The sequence below is a fragment of the Coturnix japonica genome, chromosome 2 (assembly GCF_054131305.1).
Source record: "Coturnix japonica strain WE chromosome 2, WE-NBRP24, whole genome shotgun sequence".
Lineage (NCBI taxonomy): Eukaryota > Metazoa > Chordata > Aves > Galliformes > Phasianidae > Coturnix > Coturnix japonica.
The window spans coordinates 74,277,381-74,292,767 of NC_140664.1; the positions used below are offsets into that span (position 1 = coordinate 74,277,381).

The 15,387-nt window shown below is 40.7% G+C and overlaps 1 protein-coding gene across 5 annotated transcripts in view; it reads right to left on the minus strand.

Annotated features, from left to right (window-relative positions):
* Positions 1–3,075: 3,075 nt before the first annotated feature.
* The window catches only part of DSP (desmoplakin), a 35,441-nt gene continuing 23,129 nt past the window's right edge, over positions 3,076–15,387 (minus strand). For 2 of the 5 annotated variants that reach the window (XM_085537773.1, XM_015854597.3), the window contains exons 18-24: positions 14,549–14,742; positions 13,922–14,084; positions 13,271–13,354; positions 12,301–12,408; positions 11,574–11,672; positions 10,237–10,734; positions 3,076–7,024 (exon numbers count right to left, since the gene is read on the minus strand). In XM_085537773.1, coding sequence (XP_085393899.1) covers positions 3,830–7,024; positions 10,237–10,734; positions 11,574–11,672; positions 12,301–12,408; positions 13,271–13,354; positions 13,922–14,084; positions 14,549–14,742 — 4,341 coding nt within the window. In that variant the 3' untranslated portion in view covers positions 3,076–3,829. Of the gene's footprint in view, positions 7,025–8,442; positions 10,735–11,573; positions 11,673–12,300; positions 12,409–13,270; positions 13,355–13,921; positions 14,085–14,548; positions 14,743–15,387 lie in introns of all 5 variants that reach the window. The other 3 variants (XM_015854595.3, XM_015854594.3, XM_015854596.3) reach the window with 2 other exon arrangements.

The window sequence follows — 15,387 nt, forward strand, 5'->3', positions numbered from 1 at the left end:
TTGCTTATTGTATGATGCAGTTATACATGTATTAACAGTGCATTTGGTGTTACTATGAGGAGAAAGAAATAAAATATTAGCCTCAAATTACAGATGCATAGTTGTTAACACCAGGATAGCTAACAGAGGTCAGAAAGGTGCAGAGAGCCTATACACAGCCTGCTTTGAGGGACATGGGGATTGTGCACGTTGTCTGGCATGTAGAAAACATGCATTTCCAAATATAACTTAACTCTGAGACAGTTACACATGACAAGTGAATCCCACTCATCTCAGAACAGCCTAGATGCACAGAAACTTGAAAGTAAGTGACTCACACAGATTCATCTTAGAAAAACATGCAGAAAATTGAAATATATAAAAGTTTAAAAAGAACCACACCCACACTCACTGTAAATACCTATAATTTAATAATCCAATTTTACACTGTCACATAAACTTATTCTGTAAGTATTCCCCACCCATCTTCCATATTCAACAGGCTGGACTATTAGTCAGCCATGCTATACATGCCATTACAAAGTCACAGAAGACAGACAAAACTGGCTCATGCACTGCTGTACAAGCCATATGGTTTTCCATGTACTTTGGGCCCTAAATGCAGCCTTTTCCCAGCTCAGAAGCAGATGGGCAGTGACCTAAGATCGAGGTGATTCACTCAAAGAAAACCCTCAGAAATAAGTTCCTGTCCTGATCAGAGCAAAGCCCAGCTCCATAAGGAGCTGACACTGCTAATAACCAAACACTACCCAGCCAAGTCAGCATGCAGAACACTCATTTTCCAACAAACAGGGTCAACATCCCTTATCTCCTGTCCTCTGGTACACGGAAGAAGCAATGGATTTGGGGATTGACTGTGACCACAAGCCTGCTAATGGACACATCCCACACAGCACCCCTTCCACATGGGGAAGCGCTTGCAGACAGCCTGGGCCAACAAGTCTACCCTGGCTTTTTAATATTGTAGAACTACTGTCTCAGCAGAGATGAAAATTCAGAATTGCCTGTCATTCATTCATTCAAGGCAAATGTAAAAAAACATTTCACTTTTCATGCAAGAAGCGTCACGCCTATGAACACCCTACCCCAAAGCCCCGCATTCACTTCTTTGTCCCCACAGCACCACACCACAACAAAACAACCTGGGTGTATCCAGTTACAGGTCACCCATCTCACCAACACCATATGGTGCCTCAGAAACTTGCTCTCATATTGACCATGCCCAACACCTTTTCCTCCTGCTGCTCATACCTGTCATATCTCTGCTGTCTGAATGTGTGGGGCTGGGGCTGCAGCTGCTGCTAAGCTTCAGCTCCAGAGAAGGGGAGCTCTTCCTATAACTCCTTCCTCTGTACCTTTTTACTACAGAGGAAAACTCTCTGTCACCTGCAGATTATCAGTATCCTGCCCCACCTGCTGCCTACCCTGGCTGAGCTGCCACTCAGCCCCCTGAGTCTCTGCACCAAATGCCTCTGGCCAAATGAGACCACCACTGACTAAAGTAATGCAGAACATATACACTCAAAGCTAGCATCTGTGCCTCAAAGTAAGAATTCTCCAGTCCATGCCAAGTGCTGGCACCCAAATGCAGGCTTCTCTTCAGTAAAAGTTCACATTTAACTTCACCATAGAGCACAACAACCTCCTCACCATTTTGAACTGCTGCAACAGGTTTTGATTAAGGTCTTTAAAAGCTAACAAACAAAAACCCACCCACAGCTGTTTCTCCCTAGCAGTCAGAAAGCTTGTCAGGCACTGAGTTTTCCCCTGTGGTACAGCTAATGAATTTCAGCTGTAAGCAAACCTCAGAAGCTGTGGAATTTCCTTGTAGACAGGTTTATCACTTCATCACCTACTTTCGACAGAGGTCCCTACTGACTTGTACCAGTCTGCTTAGTTTCTTAGTCCAGTAGATACTTTATGTATGGAATAGAGTTCAGGTGTTGTTCTTATCCTCAAAAGATAAAGAAACACTTTTCATGTTATAAGCTATGCTTCAACAGAGACAAAATTATCAAAACTGAACCTATTCTCACCCTGGGAAAAGAATACGCTACAAAAACCGTGTAGCACCATTGACAGTGATTAGCATTTGTTCCTATCTGTTTCCTCTTTTTACCTGTAACAGCTCATAAAACCGATAGACAGGTGAAGTCCCTACATGGTACACAGCTAAAAGTCTGTTAAGTGTCTCAGGTAATTCTTTCAACTACTTACAGGAAGAATTTATTTCAGGTACTGGCAAACTACACTAATAGTTTTTTTCATTTAAAGCTCTGTACTGTTATTTATCTAAAACCATACTACATTATTAAATGATAACAGAGTAGGAACATAGTACCTACCACAGTTATTGGAACTCTGTTGTGTGTGGGAGAGAACACGACACTCTCAATATACGCAGACATTTTCTGCTATGGCTGAGCAACAGCCACAGCAACTAAGCAGCTTCAAATCATGCCTCTACTCCTGTGCTCAGCCCTGCTTTGCTTTCTGAGCTCAGGAGAGACCTCAGATACAAGACGACAGTAGGCTGCCTGCAGAATTTGCAAAAGCAAGCCATCACACAAACAATGATACGTGCTTGACATTTTCTAGGCTTTCAGGGGCCACCAGAGGTGGCTGGACATCTCAGGAGGTAACTGTTTAGGTTTTTAAAAGACCCTCCTATCCCACTAGACTGTTTAGCTAAGTCAAGTCACTTATCTTTGTCCTGCTCACTGTCCAAAACTGAGTGATGCACAAGGGAGAATCTGACTCACAGTCTCTTGTAGCTGCAGAGACAATGGATTGTGAGCAGAAGATAAACGCTTCTGATCATCAAGCCTACAATCAACTGTGGAGACTGGCTTTCTGCTTCTAGAGCAGTGTTCATTATTGGTGCAATCTTCCCTTTCCTTCTGAAAACAAAGAATCAAAAGTCTGTATTCATAAAAATGAAGTATGGGCACATTATTTTTCATGACGCCCAATCTACTGTTTTTACAACAAGACTTCTTTCTTTTCTAAATGGTCCTTTCTGTAATTCTTATCTCTAAGAGTATCTTTAGCTAAATTTAATAAGCACACAACAAATACTTTAAAACTGCAAAGGTTTATTGCCCAGGATAGCTGACACGGTGCAGTTAGATTTGTATATATTTTTTGTTACATGGAAATCAAGCAAAACAGTAGAAAACATATATAGGTAGCAGTAAAACAGAAGCCCAGCCTAATACTAGCCCTTTTTTAGTCACCAAGTTAATACTTAAGAAAACGGCCAAACATTCAGAAGTAGAACATCTGGAAGACAGCTTTTCGTGTTATAGCATAGATTCTAGACCAATATTTAAGGTATTTTCTGTCCACAGTGTAATATTTCTCTGCAATAACACACTGAGAAAGGCTCTATGTGGAAAAAAAAAAATACTTCAGGACTTTAAAACCCTCAGCTATCAGTTTATGAGTTAACAGCTGCAGTTAATAGGAGAAGACAAATGACAGTATTTAAATATACAGAGGCCCATTAAATATCCAACACTAAAAGGAAATGGCAACTGAAAAAAATCAAAATTCACAAACACGACTTCTTGCATCACCCTATCCTCTACTCCACAAATACGTGTTCAAGCATTTTGTAGCTTTTTCAGACACTGAACACACCCAGAAAAGACTTTAAGTTTATTTTGGACATGCCTTTATTTCCTTTGTTTCAGCAAAGTGGTTTTGTTTGGGCAAGTAACGACAGGACCACAAACTATATTGCTTTCATTTATTCAGTTGTTGATTTAGGAAATGGGATATAGAGTAAGCTAGATGATATTAGAATGCATACACGTTCCCTCCCTTACTAACGCCCAATAGACCCACTGCTGAAGGTTGAATATGAGTAAGAATATGAAGAAGTTGCTGAGGCGTCAAAACTTCCCCTTCTAGATCCACTGCGTGAGCCTGAACGTGAGCCAGAGCGAGAGCCAGAGCGAGAGCCAGGTGCTGAGGAGACATTGTAGGGACTGGATATACCTTTTGATGAAACAGAGGCTGCTTCCAAGAGTTTAAGACCAGTAATATCCTCCACCATTGACCGATTCATTGCATCTTTGTAGGATATTTTCAGCTTGGTCTTGGGGCAGGTCAGTATTTTGGGATAGCTGTTGGTGTCTTGCAATTTCTGGGCAGCACGACCATCAATCAATGAATTTCGAATGGCTTCTTCAATACTTATTCTTCCACGTACTTCTGGATCCACGAGACCACCGGTAAGGTACTGGAATTCAAGGAACCGCTGCCCAGCCTCATAAGGCAACCATTTTTCCTTGACTGCTTCTGCTGCTGACATCCTCTTGCGTCCACTCTTTATGCCTTCAAATCCTATAAAGGCCTTCTGGGCTGGTTTGAGTCGCGTGGCCATATCCTGATCGATGATGCCCTGACTGGTAGCTTCCTGAAGGGAGAGCCTCTGGCCTGTGGTAGGGCATATTATGCCCCCTGTGCAGGCCTGGGCTTCAAGTAACCGTTGTCCAGTGATGCTATCCACAATACCTCGCTGTATAGCTTCTGAAATTGAGATTTTCTCCAAGTTTTCGGTGTCAAATATGGCTGCAATGGGACTGCACTCATCTGGGGTCTCTGAGAATGAACCACTCCTTATCAGTGAGGAAGAACTCCTGACACTCAGCACTGTGGGAGACCGAGTCACCGATTCATGTCGAAACACCTCATCAGTGCCATTGCGGCAGGAAATCATGTCAGCAAACTGTGTCAGGCTTAAACTGCCAGAACGGTACTGCTCAAAGAATTTCTTCTCCACCAGACCTTTATCAATAGCATCTTGTATATCATACTGGCTACCTGTTTTCCTGTCAACAAGGACTACCCTACTGCTACCATCCGATCCAGTAATAGTTATTTCTTCCCACTCACACTCCTGTTCAGCTAGTTCTGTATAGGTGTCAAAATCTATGAGGCCTTTGCTGTATGCCTCCTGCACTGACATTTCCCTGTTTGTTTCTGGATCTACAATGACAACTCGTCGCTTCCTAAGGGTGTTCTTCTGTGAGGTGTGCACCACCTTCTTCTTCTCCCTCAGGGGCAGAAGGCAGAGCCCTGTTGCATCATCCTTTATGCATCTTTCCTTCAGCTGTAAGTAGGTCAGGTTCTCTTCTGTATTGGGATCAAAAAACCCTTTGGTGTCATCGCTTGGATCACTGAGGATCAGGTTGAGCTCCTCATTGAAGTAGCCACGCTTGTAGGCTGTCTCTACAGGCAAGCGGTAGCTTTCTTTGGGGTCAATGATTCCACCAGTGGCAATCTGGGCCTCCAGCAAGCGAATGCCGTGGCCTCTTTCTATGAGCTCTTTGTTCATTGCTTGAAACAGAGAAATGATGTTTCCAGTTTCTGGGTCTTTGTACCCAGTGACAGCTCTTTCAGCAGAGAGAAGCTTCTCTTTAAATTCTATTCCAACAAGACCTCTTTTGTAAGCTTCTTCAACAGGCAGCCTTGCATTGCTGACAGGATCAACTATGAACCCAGTGGCTGCCTGGGCTTCTAGGAGTTCAAGAGCTGTCCCTGGTCTAACCAAGCCTATTTTCATAGCCTGGTAAATGCCAAGTTTCTCTTTAGTAGCCTCATTGTAGATACCTGCAATACAGCTAGAGCCCTGAAGGAAATCAATAATCCTCTCACTCACTTCTTCCACTGTAATTGCACCTCTTTCCAAATCATTCCTCGTTGATTCCTTAATAATTCCAGCCTCGAGAAGAGCATCTGCTGAGACAGGCTGCCTGATGCCTTGGAATGACATACTCCTCTTCTGCACTGGAAGGAGAAGCAAGCCAGTATGTGGCTCAATCCTGCATTTTTCCTTTAGCTGCATGTAAGTGACTGCCTTTTTGGTGCTGGGATCAATGAAGTTCTTTGTGGTACTTTGGCAGTTGTTTAGAATCCTGTACAGATCTTTGTCAATCAATCCACGGGATAAAGCTACATCTTTGGGTAGGAAAACACTGTTGACAGGATCAACAATCCCTCCCACAGCCAACTGGGCTTCAAGCAGACGCATCCCAGTTTCTCTGTCAATCAAGTTTTTCTTCATGGCTTCAGATAGTGGCACAGTTTTGCCTGAGAAAGGATCTTTAAAACCTGTAATAGCCTTTTCTGCTGTATAGATTTGTTCTCTGTCATCAAAGTCAATCAGATCTCTGGCAATAGCACTGTCTACTGTTAACACCTCATTGCGGTGTGGGTCTATCACTCCTCCTGTTGCTGCCTGGGCTTCCAAGAGCAGGACTGCATTTTCTGCTGTAAGCAGCTGGTTCCGTTTGGCCTCAACAAAGGAGTACTTCTGTCTGGGTAAAACAGACACTCCTGCAATAGCACCTGCTCCTTTCAGAAAGGGTTCAATGTCAGCAGCGACTTCTTCTACTGACCTCTGCCCCTTCAGCAGTTTTTCCAGAGTGAGTTTGTCTATAAGCTGACACTCATATAGCTGCATTGCTGTAATTTTCTTCCGCAGCCCATTGAACACCAACTTGGAGGCATCAATACAGAAGTCTTCTTCAGTCTGAGTAGATCTGTGGGACCCGTATGGGCGCTGTTTAAGTTTCTCAATCTCTCTCTGCAGCCTGAGACGCTCAGACTCCAATTCTGACTGGTTTTTGACTGCAGTCTCTTCCAGTCTGCATCGGTATCTCTCCTCAATCCTCTTAATCTCCATCTGCAGCCTTTCAATCTCACTCCTCAAGGTGTTCTTCTCCCTCTCACTCTTATCTCTCTCACACTGGATCTTCCTTATGGATTCCTCTGTCCGGGAGTGCTGGCTCTTCCATTGGTTGAGGTCATTCAGGATTTGCTGTTTCTCATTTTCCAGGCGTTGCTTCAAACGAGACTCTGACTCCAGGTTAACTTTCAAACGGTTCAGCTCCTCTTCTAATCTCTGCAGCCTGGCTTTGTCTTGCTCCAAAGCACTCATTTTTATCAGCAAGGTTTCTCTTTCTTGCATAATGTGATTATACTGATTTTTGGATTCTTGAATCCTGTTGGATGCCTAAAATTTTAAACAAGAAATAAACCAAGAAAAAATAGTTAGTCTTATGCTATCCACTTACAGCATCCTTCAGCCTGTCATTTAACCTGCAACAAACTGCTACTGAAAAACATTCTAGTCACAGCAGTGCCTCACCCAAGACCATAAATAAAATAAAACAGTGAAGGTACATCTGTCCCTTCAATGAAAATGTCTTTAGTTCCAAAGTCTCCATTGCATTACCTACAACCTTAATTTTCTAGTGATTTAGTTAGCTCTTTATGACTTCTTAATGCATGTCATAGTACATGCACAGAGCACTCAAGATTCTTTAAGAGTCTGATGCCCAGTAGGTGTTCCCTGGCATAATTCTACTAACCTGAGTGAATACATATTAGCTAAGGACTGGCCACACATGGATGAAAATGAAATATGACTCACTTTTTCCTAATAGTTTCAAATAATTTTACCTGTGTTGATTTACATGTTAGTTCCCTTAATATCTTCATAATATAATATACATACACACATACTCTTTTATACACCTACATGCACATTCACATGCAGTCCATATTAAACCAAATAAAATGTTATATATTTGTAACACGTGCATTATGTACATATAGATGTTGGGCAATGCTAAATGTTGTTAAAAATTAGTATTAAGGTTTTAAAAATAAAGAAAAACTAAATAATTGACAGAATAGATGAGAATGAAAAAAAAAGAAGGGCAAATACAGGAAACATTTTCAAAATGTAGAAGAAGGAAGATGCAAAAATGTTTACTTTAGCTTATCTATACTGTCATCTCAAGTATAATGAACACGGGCTGATAGTGAAATTTAAGTCACCCTGGTGACTTAGGAATGGAAGTCCCAACAGTCAATGAAATTTAGGTTTTAGGTATCTTAGCTGGCAGCATCACTTTTAATTCTTAGTCACCACTTCACACAGCTAAACAGCACTTTGATGGTTTGTTGGTTCTGGGGCTTTCAGCTTGTTTAGTTTGTGACACAGTTGAGGTCAGCCTCAAAGGACTGCTTTAACCCATTCTGACCAAAACAGACCTGGGAAGCACACAGCCAGCAGAGCACAGCTAAAGCACGTTGGTATTCCATGAATTCTTATTTTCCCTTAGGATAGTTTGGTGAAGACTAGTACATACCCAGGGTTTTCTCCATGCTGAGGGCAAGGCTCAGCTAGGTGAAAAAGACACTTTAAAGTTTCCTAGCACAGTCCTCAGGGAGCAAAGGGGCTAAGAAAGTGGTCAAATCCTGCCATTTTTCTTTTAAAAATAGTGAGAAGCCATAAAGGGTATATTAGTCACAAGTACAGTGAACTTAATCAGTAAGGTGTGAATAAAGTTGGTTCAAATGGACATTGTGATTAATTATATATCTGAGAGACAGTAAAGCTGGGATCAAAATATGTGTGAATACCTCCAGAGCCTGCTTTTGGTATTTTTCAATTTCCTGTCTCAATTTTTCCCTTTCTTTCTGTAAATCATTAATCACCCCCTGAAGTTCCAGGGTTTGCTTGCTGCTTGTCTGAAGCTGATTCTTTAGTTCAGCAATGGCAGAATTTTTCTCATCAACTTCACTTTTGACCATTCTGAGATCATCATACTCCAATCTAACATTTCGCAGCTCTTCCTCCAGTAACAAGTGTTCCTTGGTTAGGTTCTCGGTGAGAGACTGAAGTCTTTCGATTTCAATTTTGCACTCATTCAAGTTTTTGCTCTTCTCCTCAGAGGTCTTCTGTAAGTGCTCATTTCGCAGGTGAGCCTGTTTTAATTGCTCCTGTTCTTGCACCAACTGACGACGTAAAGTCTCAATATCAGATGTGTATTTTCTTATCTCCTCCATGTACCTTTGTTTCTCTCTCACATGACCATCTAGTACTTCTCTCTGGTGTCTAAGGTCATCTTCATTTCTCTTCTTTACAATAGACACTTCCTCTATCTGCTGTGTGAGATTAGTTATTTTAACCGATTGCTCTCTCAGAGATCTCCTCATGCCTTCTACTTCCTCTTCCACCTTCTTCCTCCTGGATGTCTCATCCATCACATTCTTATTCTGCCTGCAAAGTTCCTCCTCCAGCTTATGTTTTTGGATCTGCAAGTCTTTTATAGTACTTTGGAACTTTGCACTTTCTTGATCCTTGCCTTTTTTCTCTTGCAAAACTCTTTCATAGTCAATTTTCAGTCTGGCCAGTTCCTGCTCTTGGATCCTCAGCTTGTTAATTGTCTCAGTAGCACTTGTGTTTGCTTTCTGAAGGTCAAACTGAACTCTTTTTAACTGATTGTTCTCATCCTCTAGTTCTTTTCTTTGACTTGTCTCTACATCCAACAACTTTCTCAGCCTTTCAATCTCTTTGTTTCTCTCTTTAATGGTCTTAGAAGCATCATCAAGTGACTGTTTGTATCGCATGCTTTCATCAGAGTGCCTCTGAATAACTTGTTTTAGTTCAATCTCCAGCTGCTGTTTCTTCTGAGAAAGCTCTGAGCCAGCTGCCTTTTGCTGCTGAGCATTCTCTTCTACTTTCCGTAGATTATCTGTTGTTTGAGTTATTGTATTCTTCAGTCTCCTAATTTCCTCACACAAATTCCTATTTTCTCTCACAGCATTATCAAGCTGTGTTCTATAATTATTGGTATCCTCTTCCTTTTGCATAGTGACCTGGTGAATTGTGGTCTTTGTGATATTAATCTCAGTTTCATATTTGTTCTTTAAGCTAATAATTTCCTCATCATAACTGTTCCTTACCTTAGCCAACTCATTTTCAAGTTCCCATCGGCTTTTAGCTTCTTCCTGAAGCTGAAGCTTTAGCCTTTCCAGCTCCTTAGTTTTATCCTGAATAGTAGCAGCAGCCTCTTCAAGAGCCTGCTTGTATCTTGAGTTGTCTTCGCCACGAAGCTGAATGATCTGTTTCAGCTCCAGCTCTAACTGGTGCTTCTGCTGCGACACCTCAGAACTGCAAGCCTTCTGCTGAAGAGCATCTTCTTCTGCCCTCCTCCGCTGATCTGTGGTTTGCAGAATGGCATCGTTCAGCCTCACGATCTCATCCTTAAGGTCTCTGTTTTCTCTTGACAGTCTGTCAACCTGGGCTCTGAGACCTTTTGCATCATCATCTTTCTGTGCAGCTATCTGCTGGATTGTGGTCTTCTTAATATTAATTTCTGTTTCATACTTGTTCTTTAAATTACTCATCTCCTCGCTAAACTGGTTTCTTACCTTAGCCAGCTCATTTTCATACTCCCTCTTCCGTGTGCCTTCATCCTGCAGGAGAACCCTTAATCTTTCTATCTCGTACTCCTTCTCCTTGATGACCTTCTCAGATTCTAACTTTTGCCAGCCAAGGCTGTCTTTCTCGTTTTGTCTTGTTTTCTGCAGCTGATCGTAGTCATTCTTTTGTTGCTCATATCTGTCCTCCAGCAACTTCCTTTTCCTTTTCTCATCTTCCGTCTCGTAAGTCAACCTAGTTATTCTGTCGTTTAGATCCTTTATTTGGGCATAGCATTTGTCCAGGTTTTGCTTAGCAGAATTTCCATCCATTTCAGCCTGTCTTTTCATCTCCTCCAAACTCATCAGCTTTGCTTTGAGCTGAGAAATGTCCATCTGGTACTTCTGCAGATTCTGTTCCAGGAATTTATGTTTGTTGTTTGTCTCTGAATTTGAATCCCTGGCAAGTCTGAGTTCTTCTTCCAGAAGTTCAATTTTGGTGGCTTTCATCTACAAAATGGTAACAAAAAAAAAGGAAGGGGGGGGGGGGAGAGAAAAAGAAATGCTCACTTGTGACAACTGTTTCAAAAATAGCACAGTCGATACAACATACAATAGACACTTGCAAATCTGACATCTCACAAGACGTATATATTTTATTTGCTTCAGTGATAGCTGAAAATCCTTTTAAATTAAAAGTCATCAAGGCAAATTCTGGCAGATCTCTTATTCATTCAGATTCATACTTTATTCAGAAACTAACATGATGACTTTCAGAGGGAAACAGTACTTGATGGGTGAGGGAGATGCAATACAAAATCTGGTGTACCAAAAGTTCACCAACAAAACATTAAACAGCCTCATTTAGAAGCTATTTCATTTTCAAACAAGTGATTCTCATCCTTCGTATATGACATTTCAAATGGGCCTGAATGGAATCCATGTAGTCATTACTCCATTTGACACAACAGATCCCAATGAGGTGTGTCCTTTTAACAACAAGTTTTCAGTACAGAGATAGTTGTATTCTTATTGAGATCACTATGACAAGGGGACAAAAACATCCTGCATGCTTTATCAAGCCCCTCTTATGTACCAAAAAGGCTAACATTCTCCACCTAACACGAGACCTTGGCAATAACTCCGCAAGGCACTGTACTATGAAAAAAAGGTTGCATGAAACTACTCAAATGCCTCCTTCATGGGAGAAGTCTCCTATTCTATGATAAAGTTCAGCATTTAGCTTTGTGTATTACTTAGCACCATACTAAAGTATAAAGTCTTGGATCAGTGATAGTGCTAACCTGTGACAAAAATAGAAGGCAAAGGAAATAAAAGAGGCAGATTACCTTCAGGTCCTCCATGCTCTTTAACATTTCACTTAAGAATTTGTAATAATCTCCGGATCTTGTAAGAAGCTCTATGTAGCGAGCCTGAGCCTCGCTAGCCTTGAAAAGAAAAAGGGAATTATTAGTAGCTTATGCTACAGAGTTAGATATGAACATATCTACTTCTCAGACTATTTAAGAATTCTAATCTGCTTGAGAAGACTAGTCATTTGACAACTCAGTAGCAAAGTTTCCTCACAAATTTGCATGACTTCCTAGCGACCCCAAGTATATAAATTCTCCCTTCTGACAGACCCACATCTTCTTCAGTATTACTTTCCCCATAGTGCTCACACAGTATTAAATCCAAGCCTTCATCTCCTGGTTCTTCATGTTATTCCTGCCTGACAGTCGCAAGTAAGTCAAGTTAAACTTTTAAAATAATGGTTAATTCCCAATTTGAAAGTGACTGAACCACTCAGGGCACATATCTTACTTTCTCACAGTATGTATATAATGGACACTGGATAGGAATGAGCCAAATTCCTGAGGGTTAATCTACTGTCTAAATGTGTCTACATATAATTTTGCAGTACAGCAACTATTCTGCACTAATTACTTGGCATATGTACTTAGTAAACACTACCGATGGCAATGCTAATTATTATATAGCTGGATATGACTCATGGTGGCTCACATAGAGGAATAAATATATTCAAAAGACTGATGAGGGAGGAAAGAAAGATACCTCTTGCAGAATCAGCACTGCAGGAGACTGAACCACACACTTCTTGATAGGTATGTTGAGCAACGTTTCTAATCCAGAACTGTAGGAGGCAACCTGAAGCTCATAATCCTGTAAAACAGCAAGATAAGGTAAGACCCTGATAGCAACTACCAAATAACTCCCTGAATCTGGATTTCTCAACATGCAAATAAAGAGCTGGTTTTGTATTATTTTTGTTTAAATGACTACATTCTCCCTTGTTTATCTCTGACCATGTACAAATGAACTTCTCTCAAGACAAACTGAGGCTCATCAGTTCAAAAAACATAGCGAAGGCTCATGGAAAAGAATAATAAAAGGGAAAACAGAAAATATAAATTTTGAAAAAAAATGGAAGATAGGTGTTTCTGTCAGTTGAAGACCATCCTTTCATTATCAGTGAAAACTTCAGATATAATTGACTCCAGTCTCTTTCACATCACTTTTGCTACAACACATACAGTGAGATCTTTGTGACAGAAAGGAAGGCTTAACTGGAGAAAGTAGAGATATAAAGATGACAAAGAAGGGCAAATACCATAAAACCACTCCCTCTACATCTTTTTGGTTTTCATGTCTACTGCCTACCATTCTTCCTTCCAATCTGCACTGACCAGATCCTAATCAGATGATATTTCAAGCAACCTATCTGTTCTCTACTCTTATTTCTAACATGTAAACTGGAAAGGTTGGTGTGGCTAGAAGGAGGCTTTGATTCTCCTGAAGAGAAGCATTCATTGGCATCTCCCACAACACCCTGCCACCTTCAGGAGGCAAGTACAGATTGCTTTTGTTATGTTCTGTATAAATGACTATTTTACCCCAGAAGTTTCTTCTTGCAAGCACACACACACCCCAGAGAACCAACATTTTGCCTATCGCTAGAGTGGAGACAATAGGATGTACCTGACCACGAAAACCACAACCTGTAAAAATGCTGAAATCAAAATACCTTAATTGCAGCTGAGCACTGATCTGCATGCTTGAGAAGCTCCTCAACTTTATCTCGTTTCCCACAGATTTCACTGTGCAAGTTCTGTCAAGAAAAAAGTGAGCTGTGAAGCAGTCCCTCAGATTTGCCAGTACATGCTGCATCCACAAGATGCCTGCAGCATGAAACCAGAGGCTTAGACTGAAACCAAGTATAGCCATGCCATTTCCACAGAGGTAGACACATTTTAAAGGAGAAGGCTGTTCTTCAAAAGGAAAACCTAGCAAATCAACAACCTTCTGAGCTGGGAAGGGACAGATGCATGACTTTAGCTTACAAAAATTTACCCTATTTTTATTTTTGTGCTATAATCTGTCCCATATGTTGCAACATCTTACAATTCCTTGACTTAATTCAAAGCTGCTGTGCCAAAGTGTCAGTCATCATGAAGGAGACAAGCATAGCCTTCTTCATAATCAACAGCACAGCTGACAGAAAGTAATGAGGGTAATAATACTTTCTCTCTCTTAACTTCTACATATGTGGCGGTTTTTGGTAGCTTGTATGTTTTCTAATTCAAAACAGGCCACTGCATTGATTGTGTTATTTCCTGACTAGCAAAGCCATTTAACATCCAGTTAACTGAAGACAGCTCGGCCAGGTATTGCATACCTTCTGATCATGCAGATATCTCATAATAGTGTTGGAATCACACAGTTTTGTGGACTCAATAGAATCCTGCCTGCGCTTAGCATCACAGATCCATTTGCTCAGAGCCTGATATAGATCTCGGTATGTTTTCAGCTGTTTGATCTGTCTTTCTAAATCCCATGATCTAGAAAAAAAAACAAACAAACCCAGAGAAAACTGTCAAAATGAAAATGCATTCACTTTTTCTCTCTTCAAACATTTTTCAGAAACAGGACACCTTGATAAATATTGTAATAAACTGAGTAAAACAATGTACAGCTCTAAATGGAGAAGCTACAGTTACCCAATAAGAGGTTTTGGTCCCTGACTTTTGAGCTATTGTGCATTACACAGAAACTATAGCACACAGATCACACAATAACATGAAAAACTATATTTTCTTGCTTGGTCTTACATGATTTTGAAGTATGCTCAACCTATTCACAGTTGCTATTTACTGTTTACTACAGTCTTTCTGCCCTACAGTAATCTGTGCAGTAATTTGTGCAGTATCTTTACTTTCAAGGGATATTAGTTCTTTTAGACTTATTGTTAAGATCTTAGTAGCAATAGCCATAGAGAAGAAGCTAGTAGGAAATTCAAGCAAACCTGTTATCTATCTGCTTTTCAGCTCTCTGCCAGCGGTCTATTAATTGGGTAACTTTGTCAGCGAACTTTCCAACATCCATATCATACAGGGTATATGACTGGCAAGACTGTGAGTGAATCTGAAGCATTTTCTGAAGCTCATTTTCAAGGGTACTCAACAGTGACTTCTTCATGTTCAGATCACTTTTCATTTTCTGGAGAGGAAAAAAAAAAAATGGTATCATACATTTTATTCAGAGGATACTCAACTATCAACAGCACGCACAATTTGTTGGGATCTAAATATTCTGTTTCTTATTCAGCACAGTTATGTATGCTGGTGCCAACTGGAATTAGTATATTTGAAGTGAAACATCTACTTTGGTAAACAGAGATTTACTTAAAAAACATGTTTGAAGTTAGACTTATTCTTAAACAGTTTACTGAACCCACAGCCTTCTGATGTCACATGCTGTCGCCACCATTTCCATTTCTGAGAGCTCCTGAGGAGTCCCAGGAGGGAAGGAAATAAAAAGAAGAAAATCCTTATTGTAGGATCAAGCCTTGGGATTGCCATACAGTTTCTAAATGTTAAGAAAGACCTGCACTTGTTATATATGCTTTTTCTTCTTTCCCATTTGAATTTTCCTAATTGTCCTACACAAAGATGTTGCTTTACACACATGCAGACTGGTGTCTGTGTGCAAATACTCATACACTGTAGTGTAACACCAAGTGGTATATACAGTGCAGGCAGGCCTTTCTTGTGTTCCCCAGTTATGGTGATGGGTGCACCCTTCGCTCAGTGCCTGATAGATTGCTTCTGCATGCTGTCATTGTGAGTAACAAAGCAATCATTC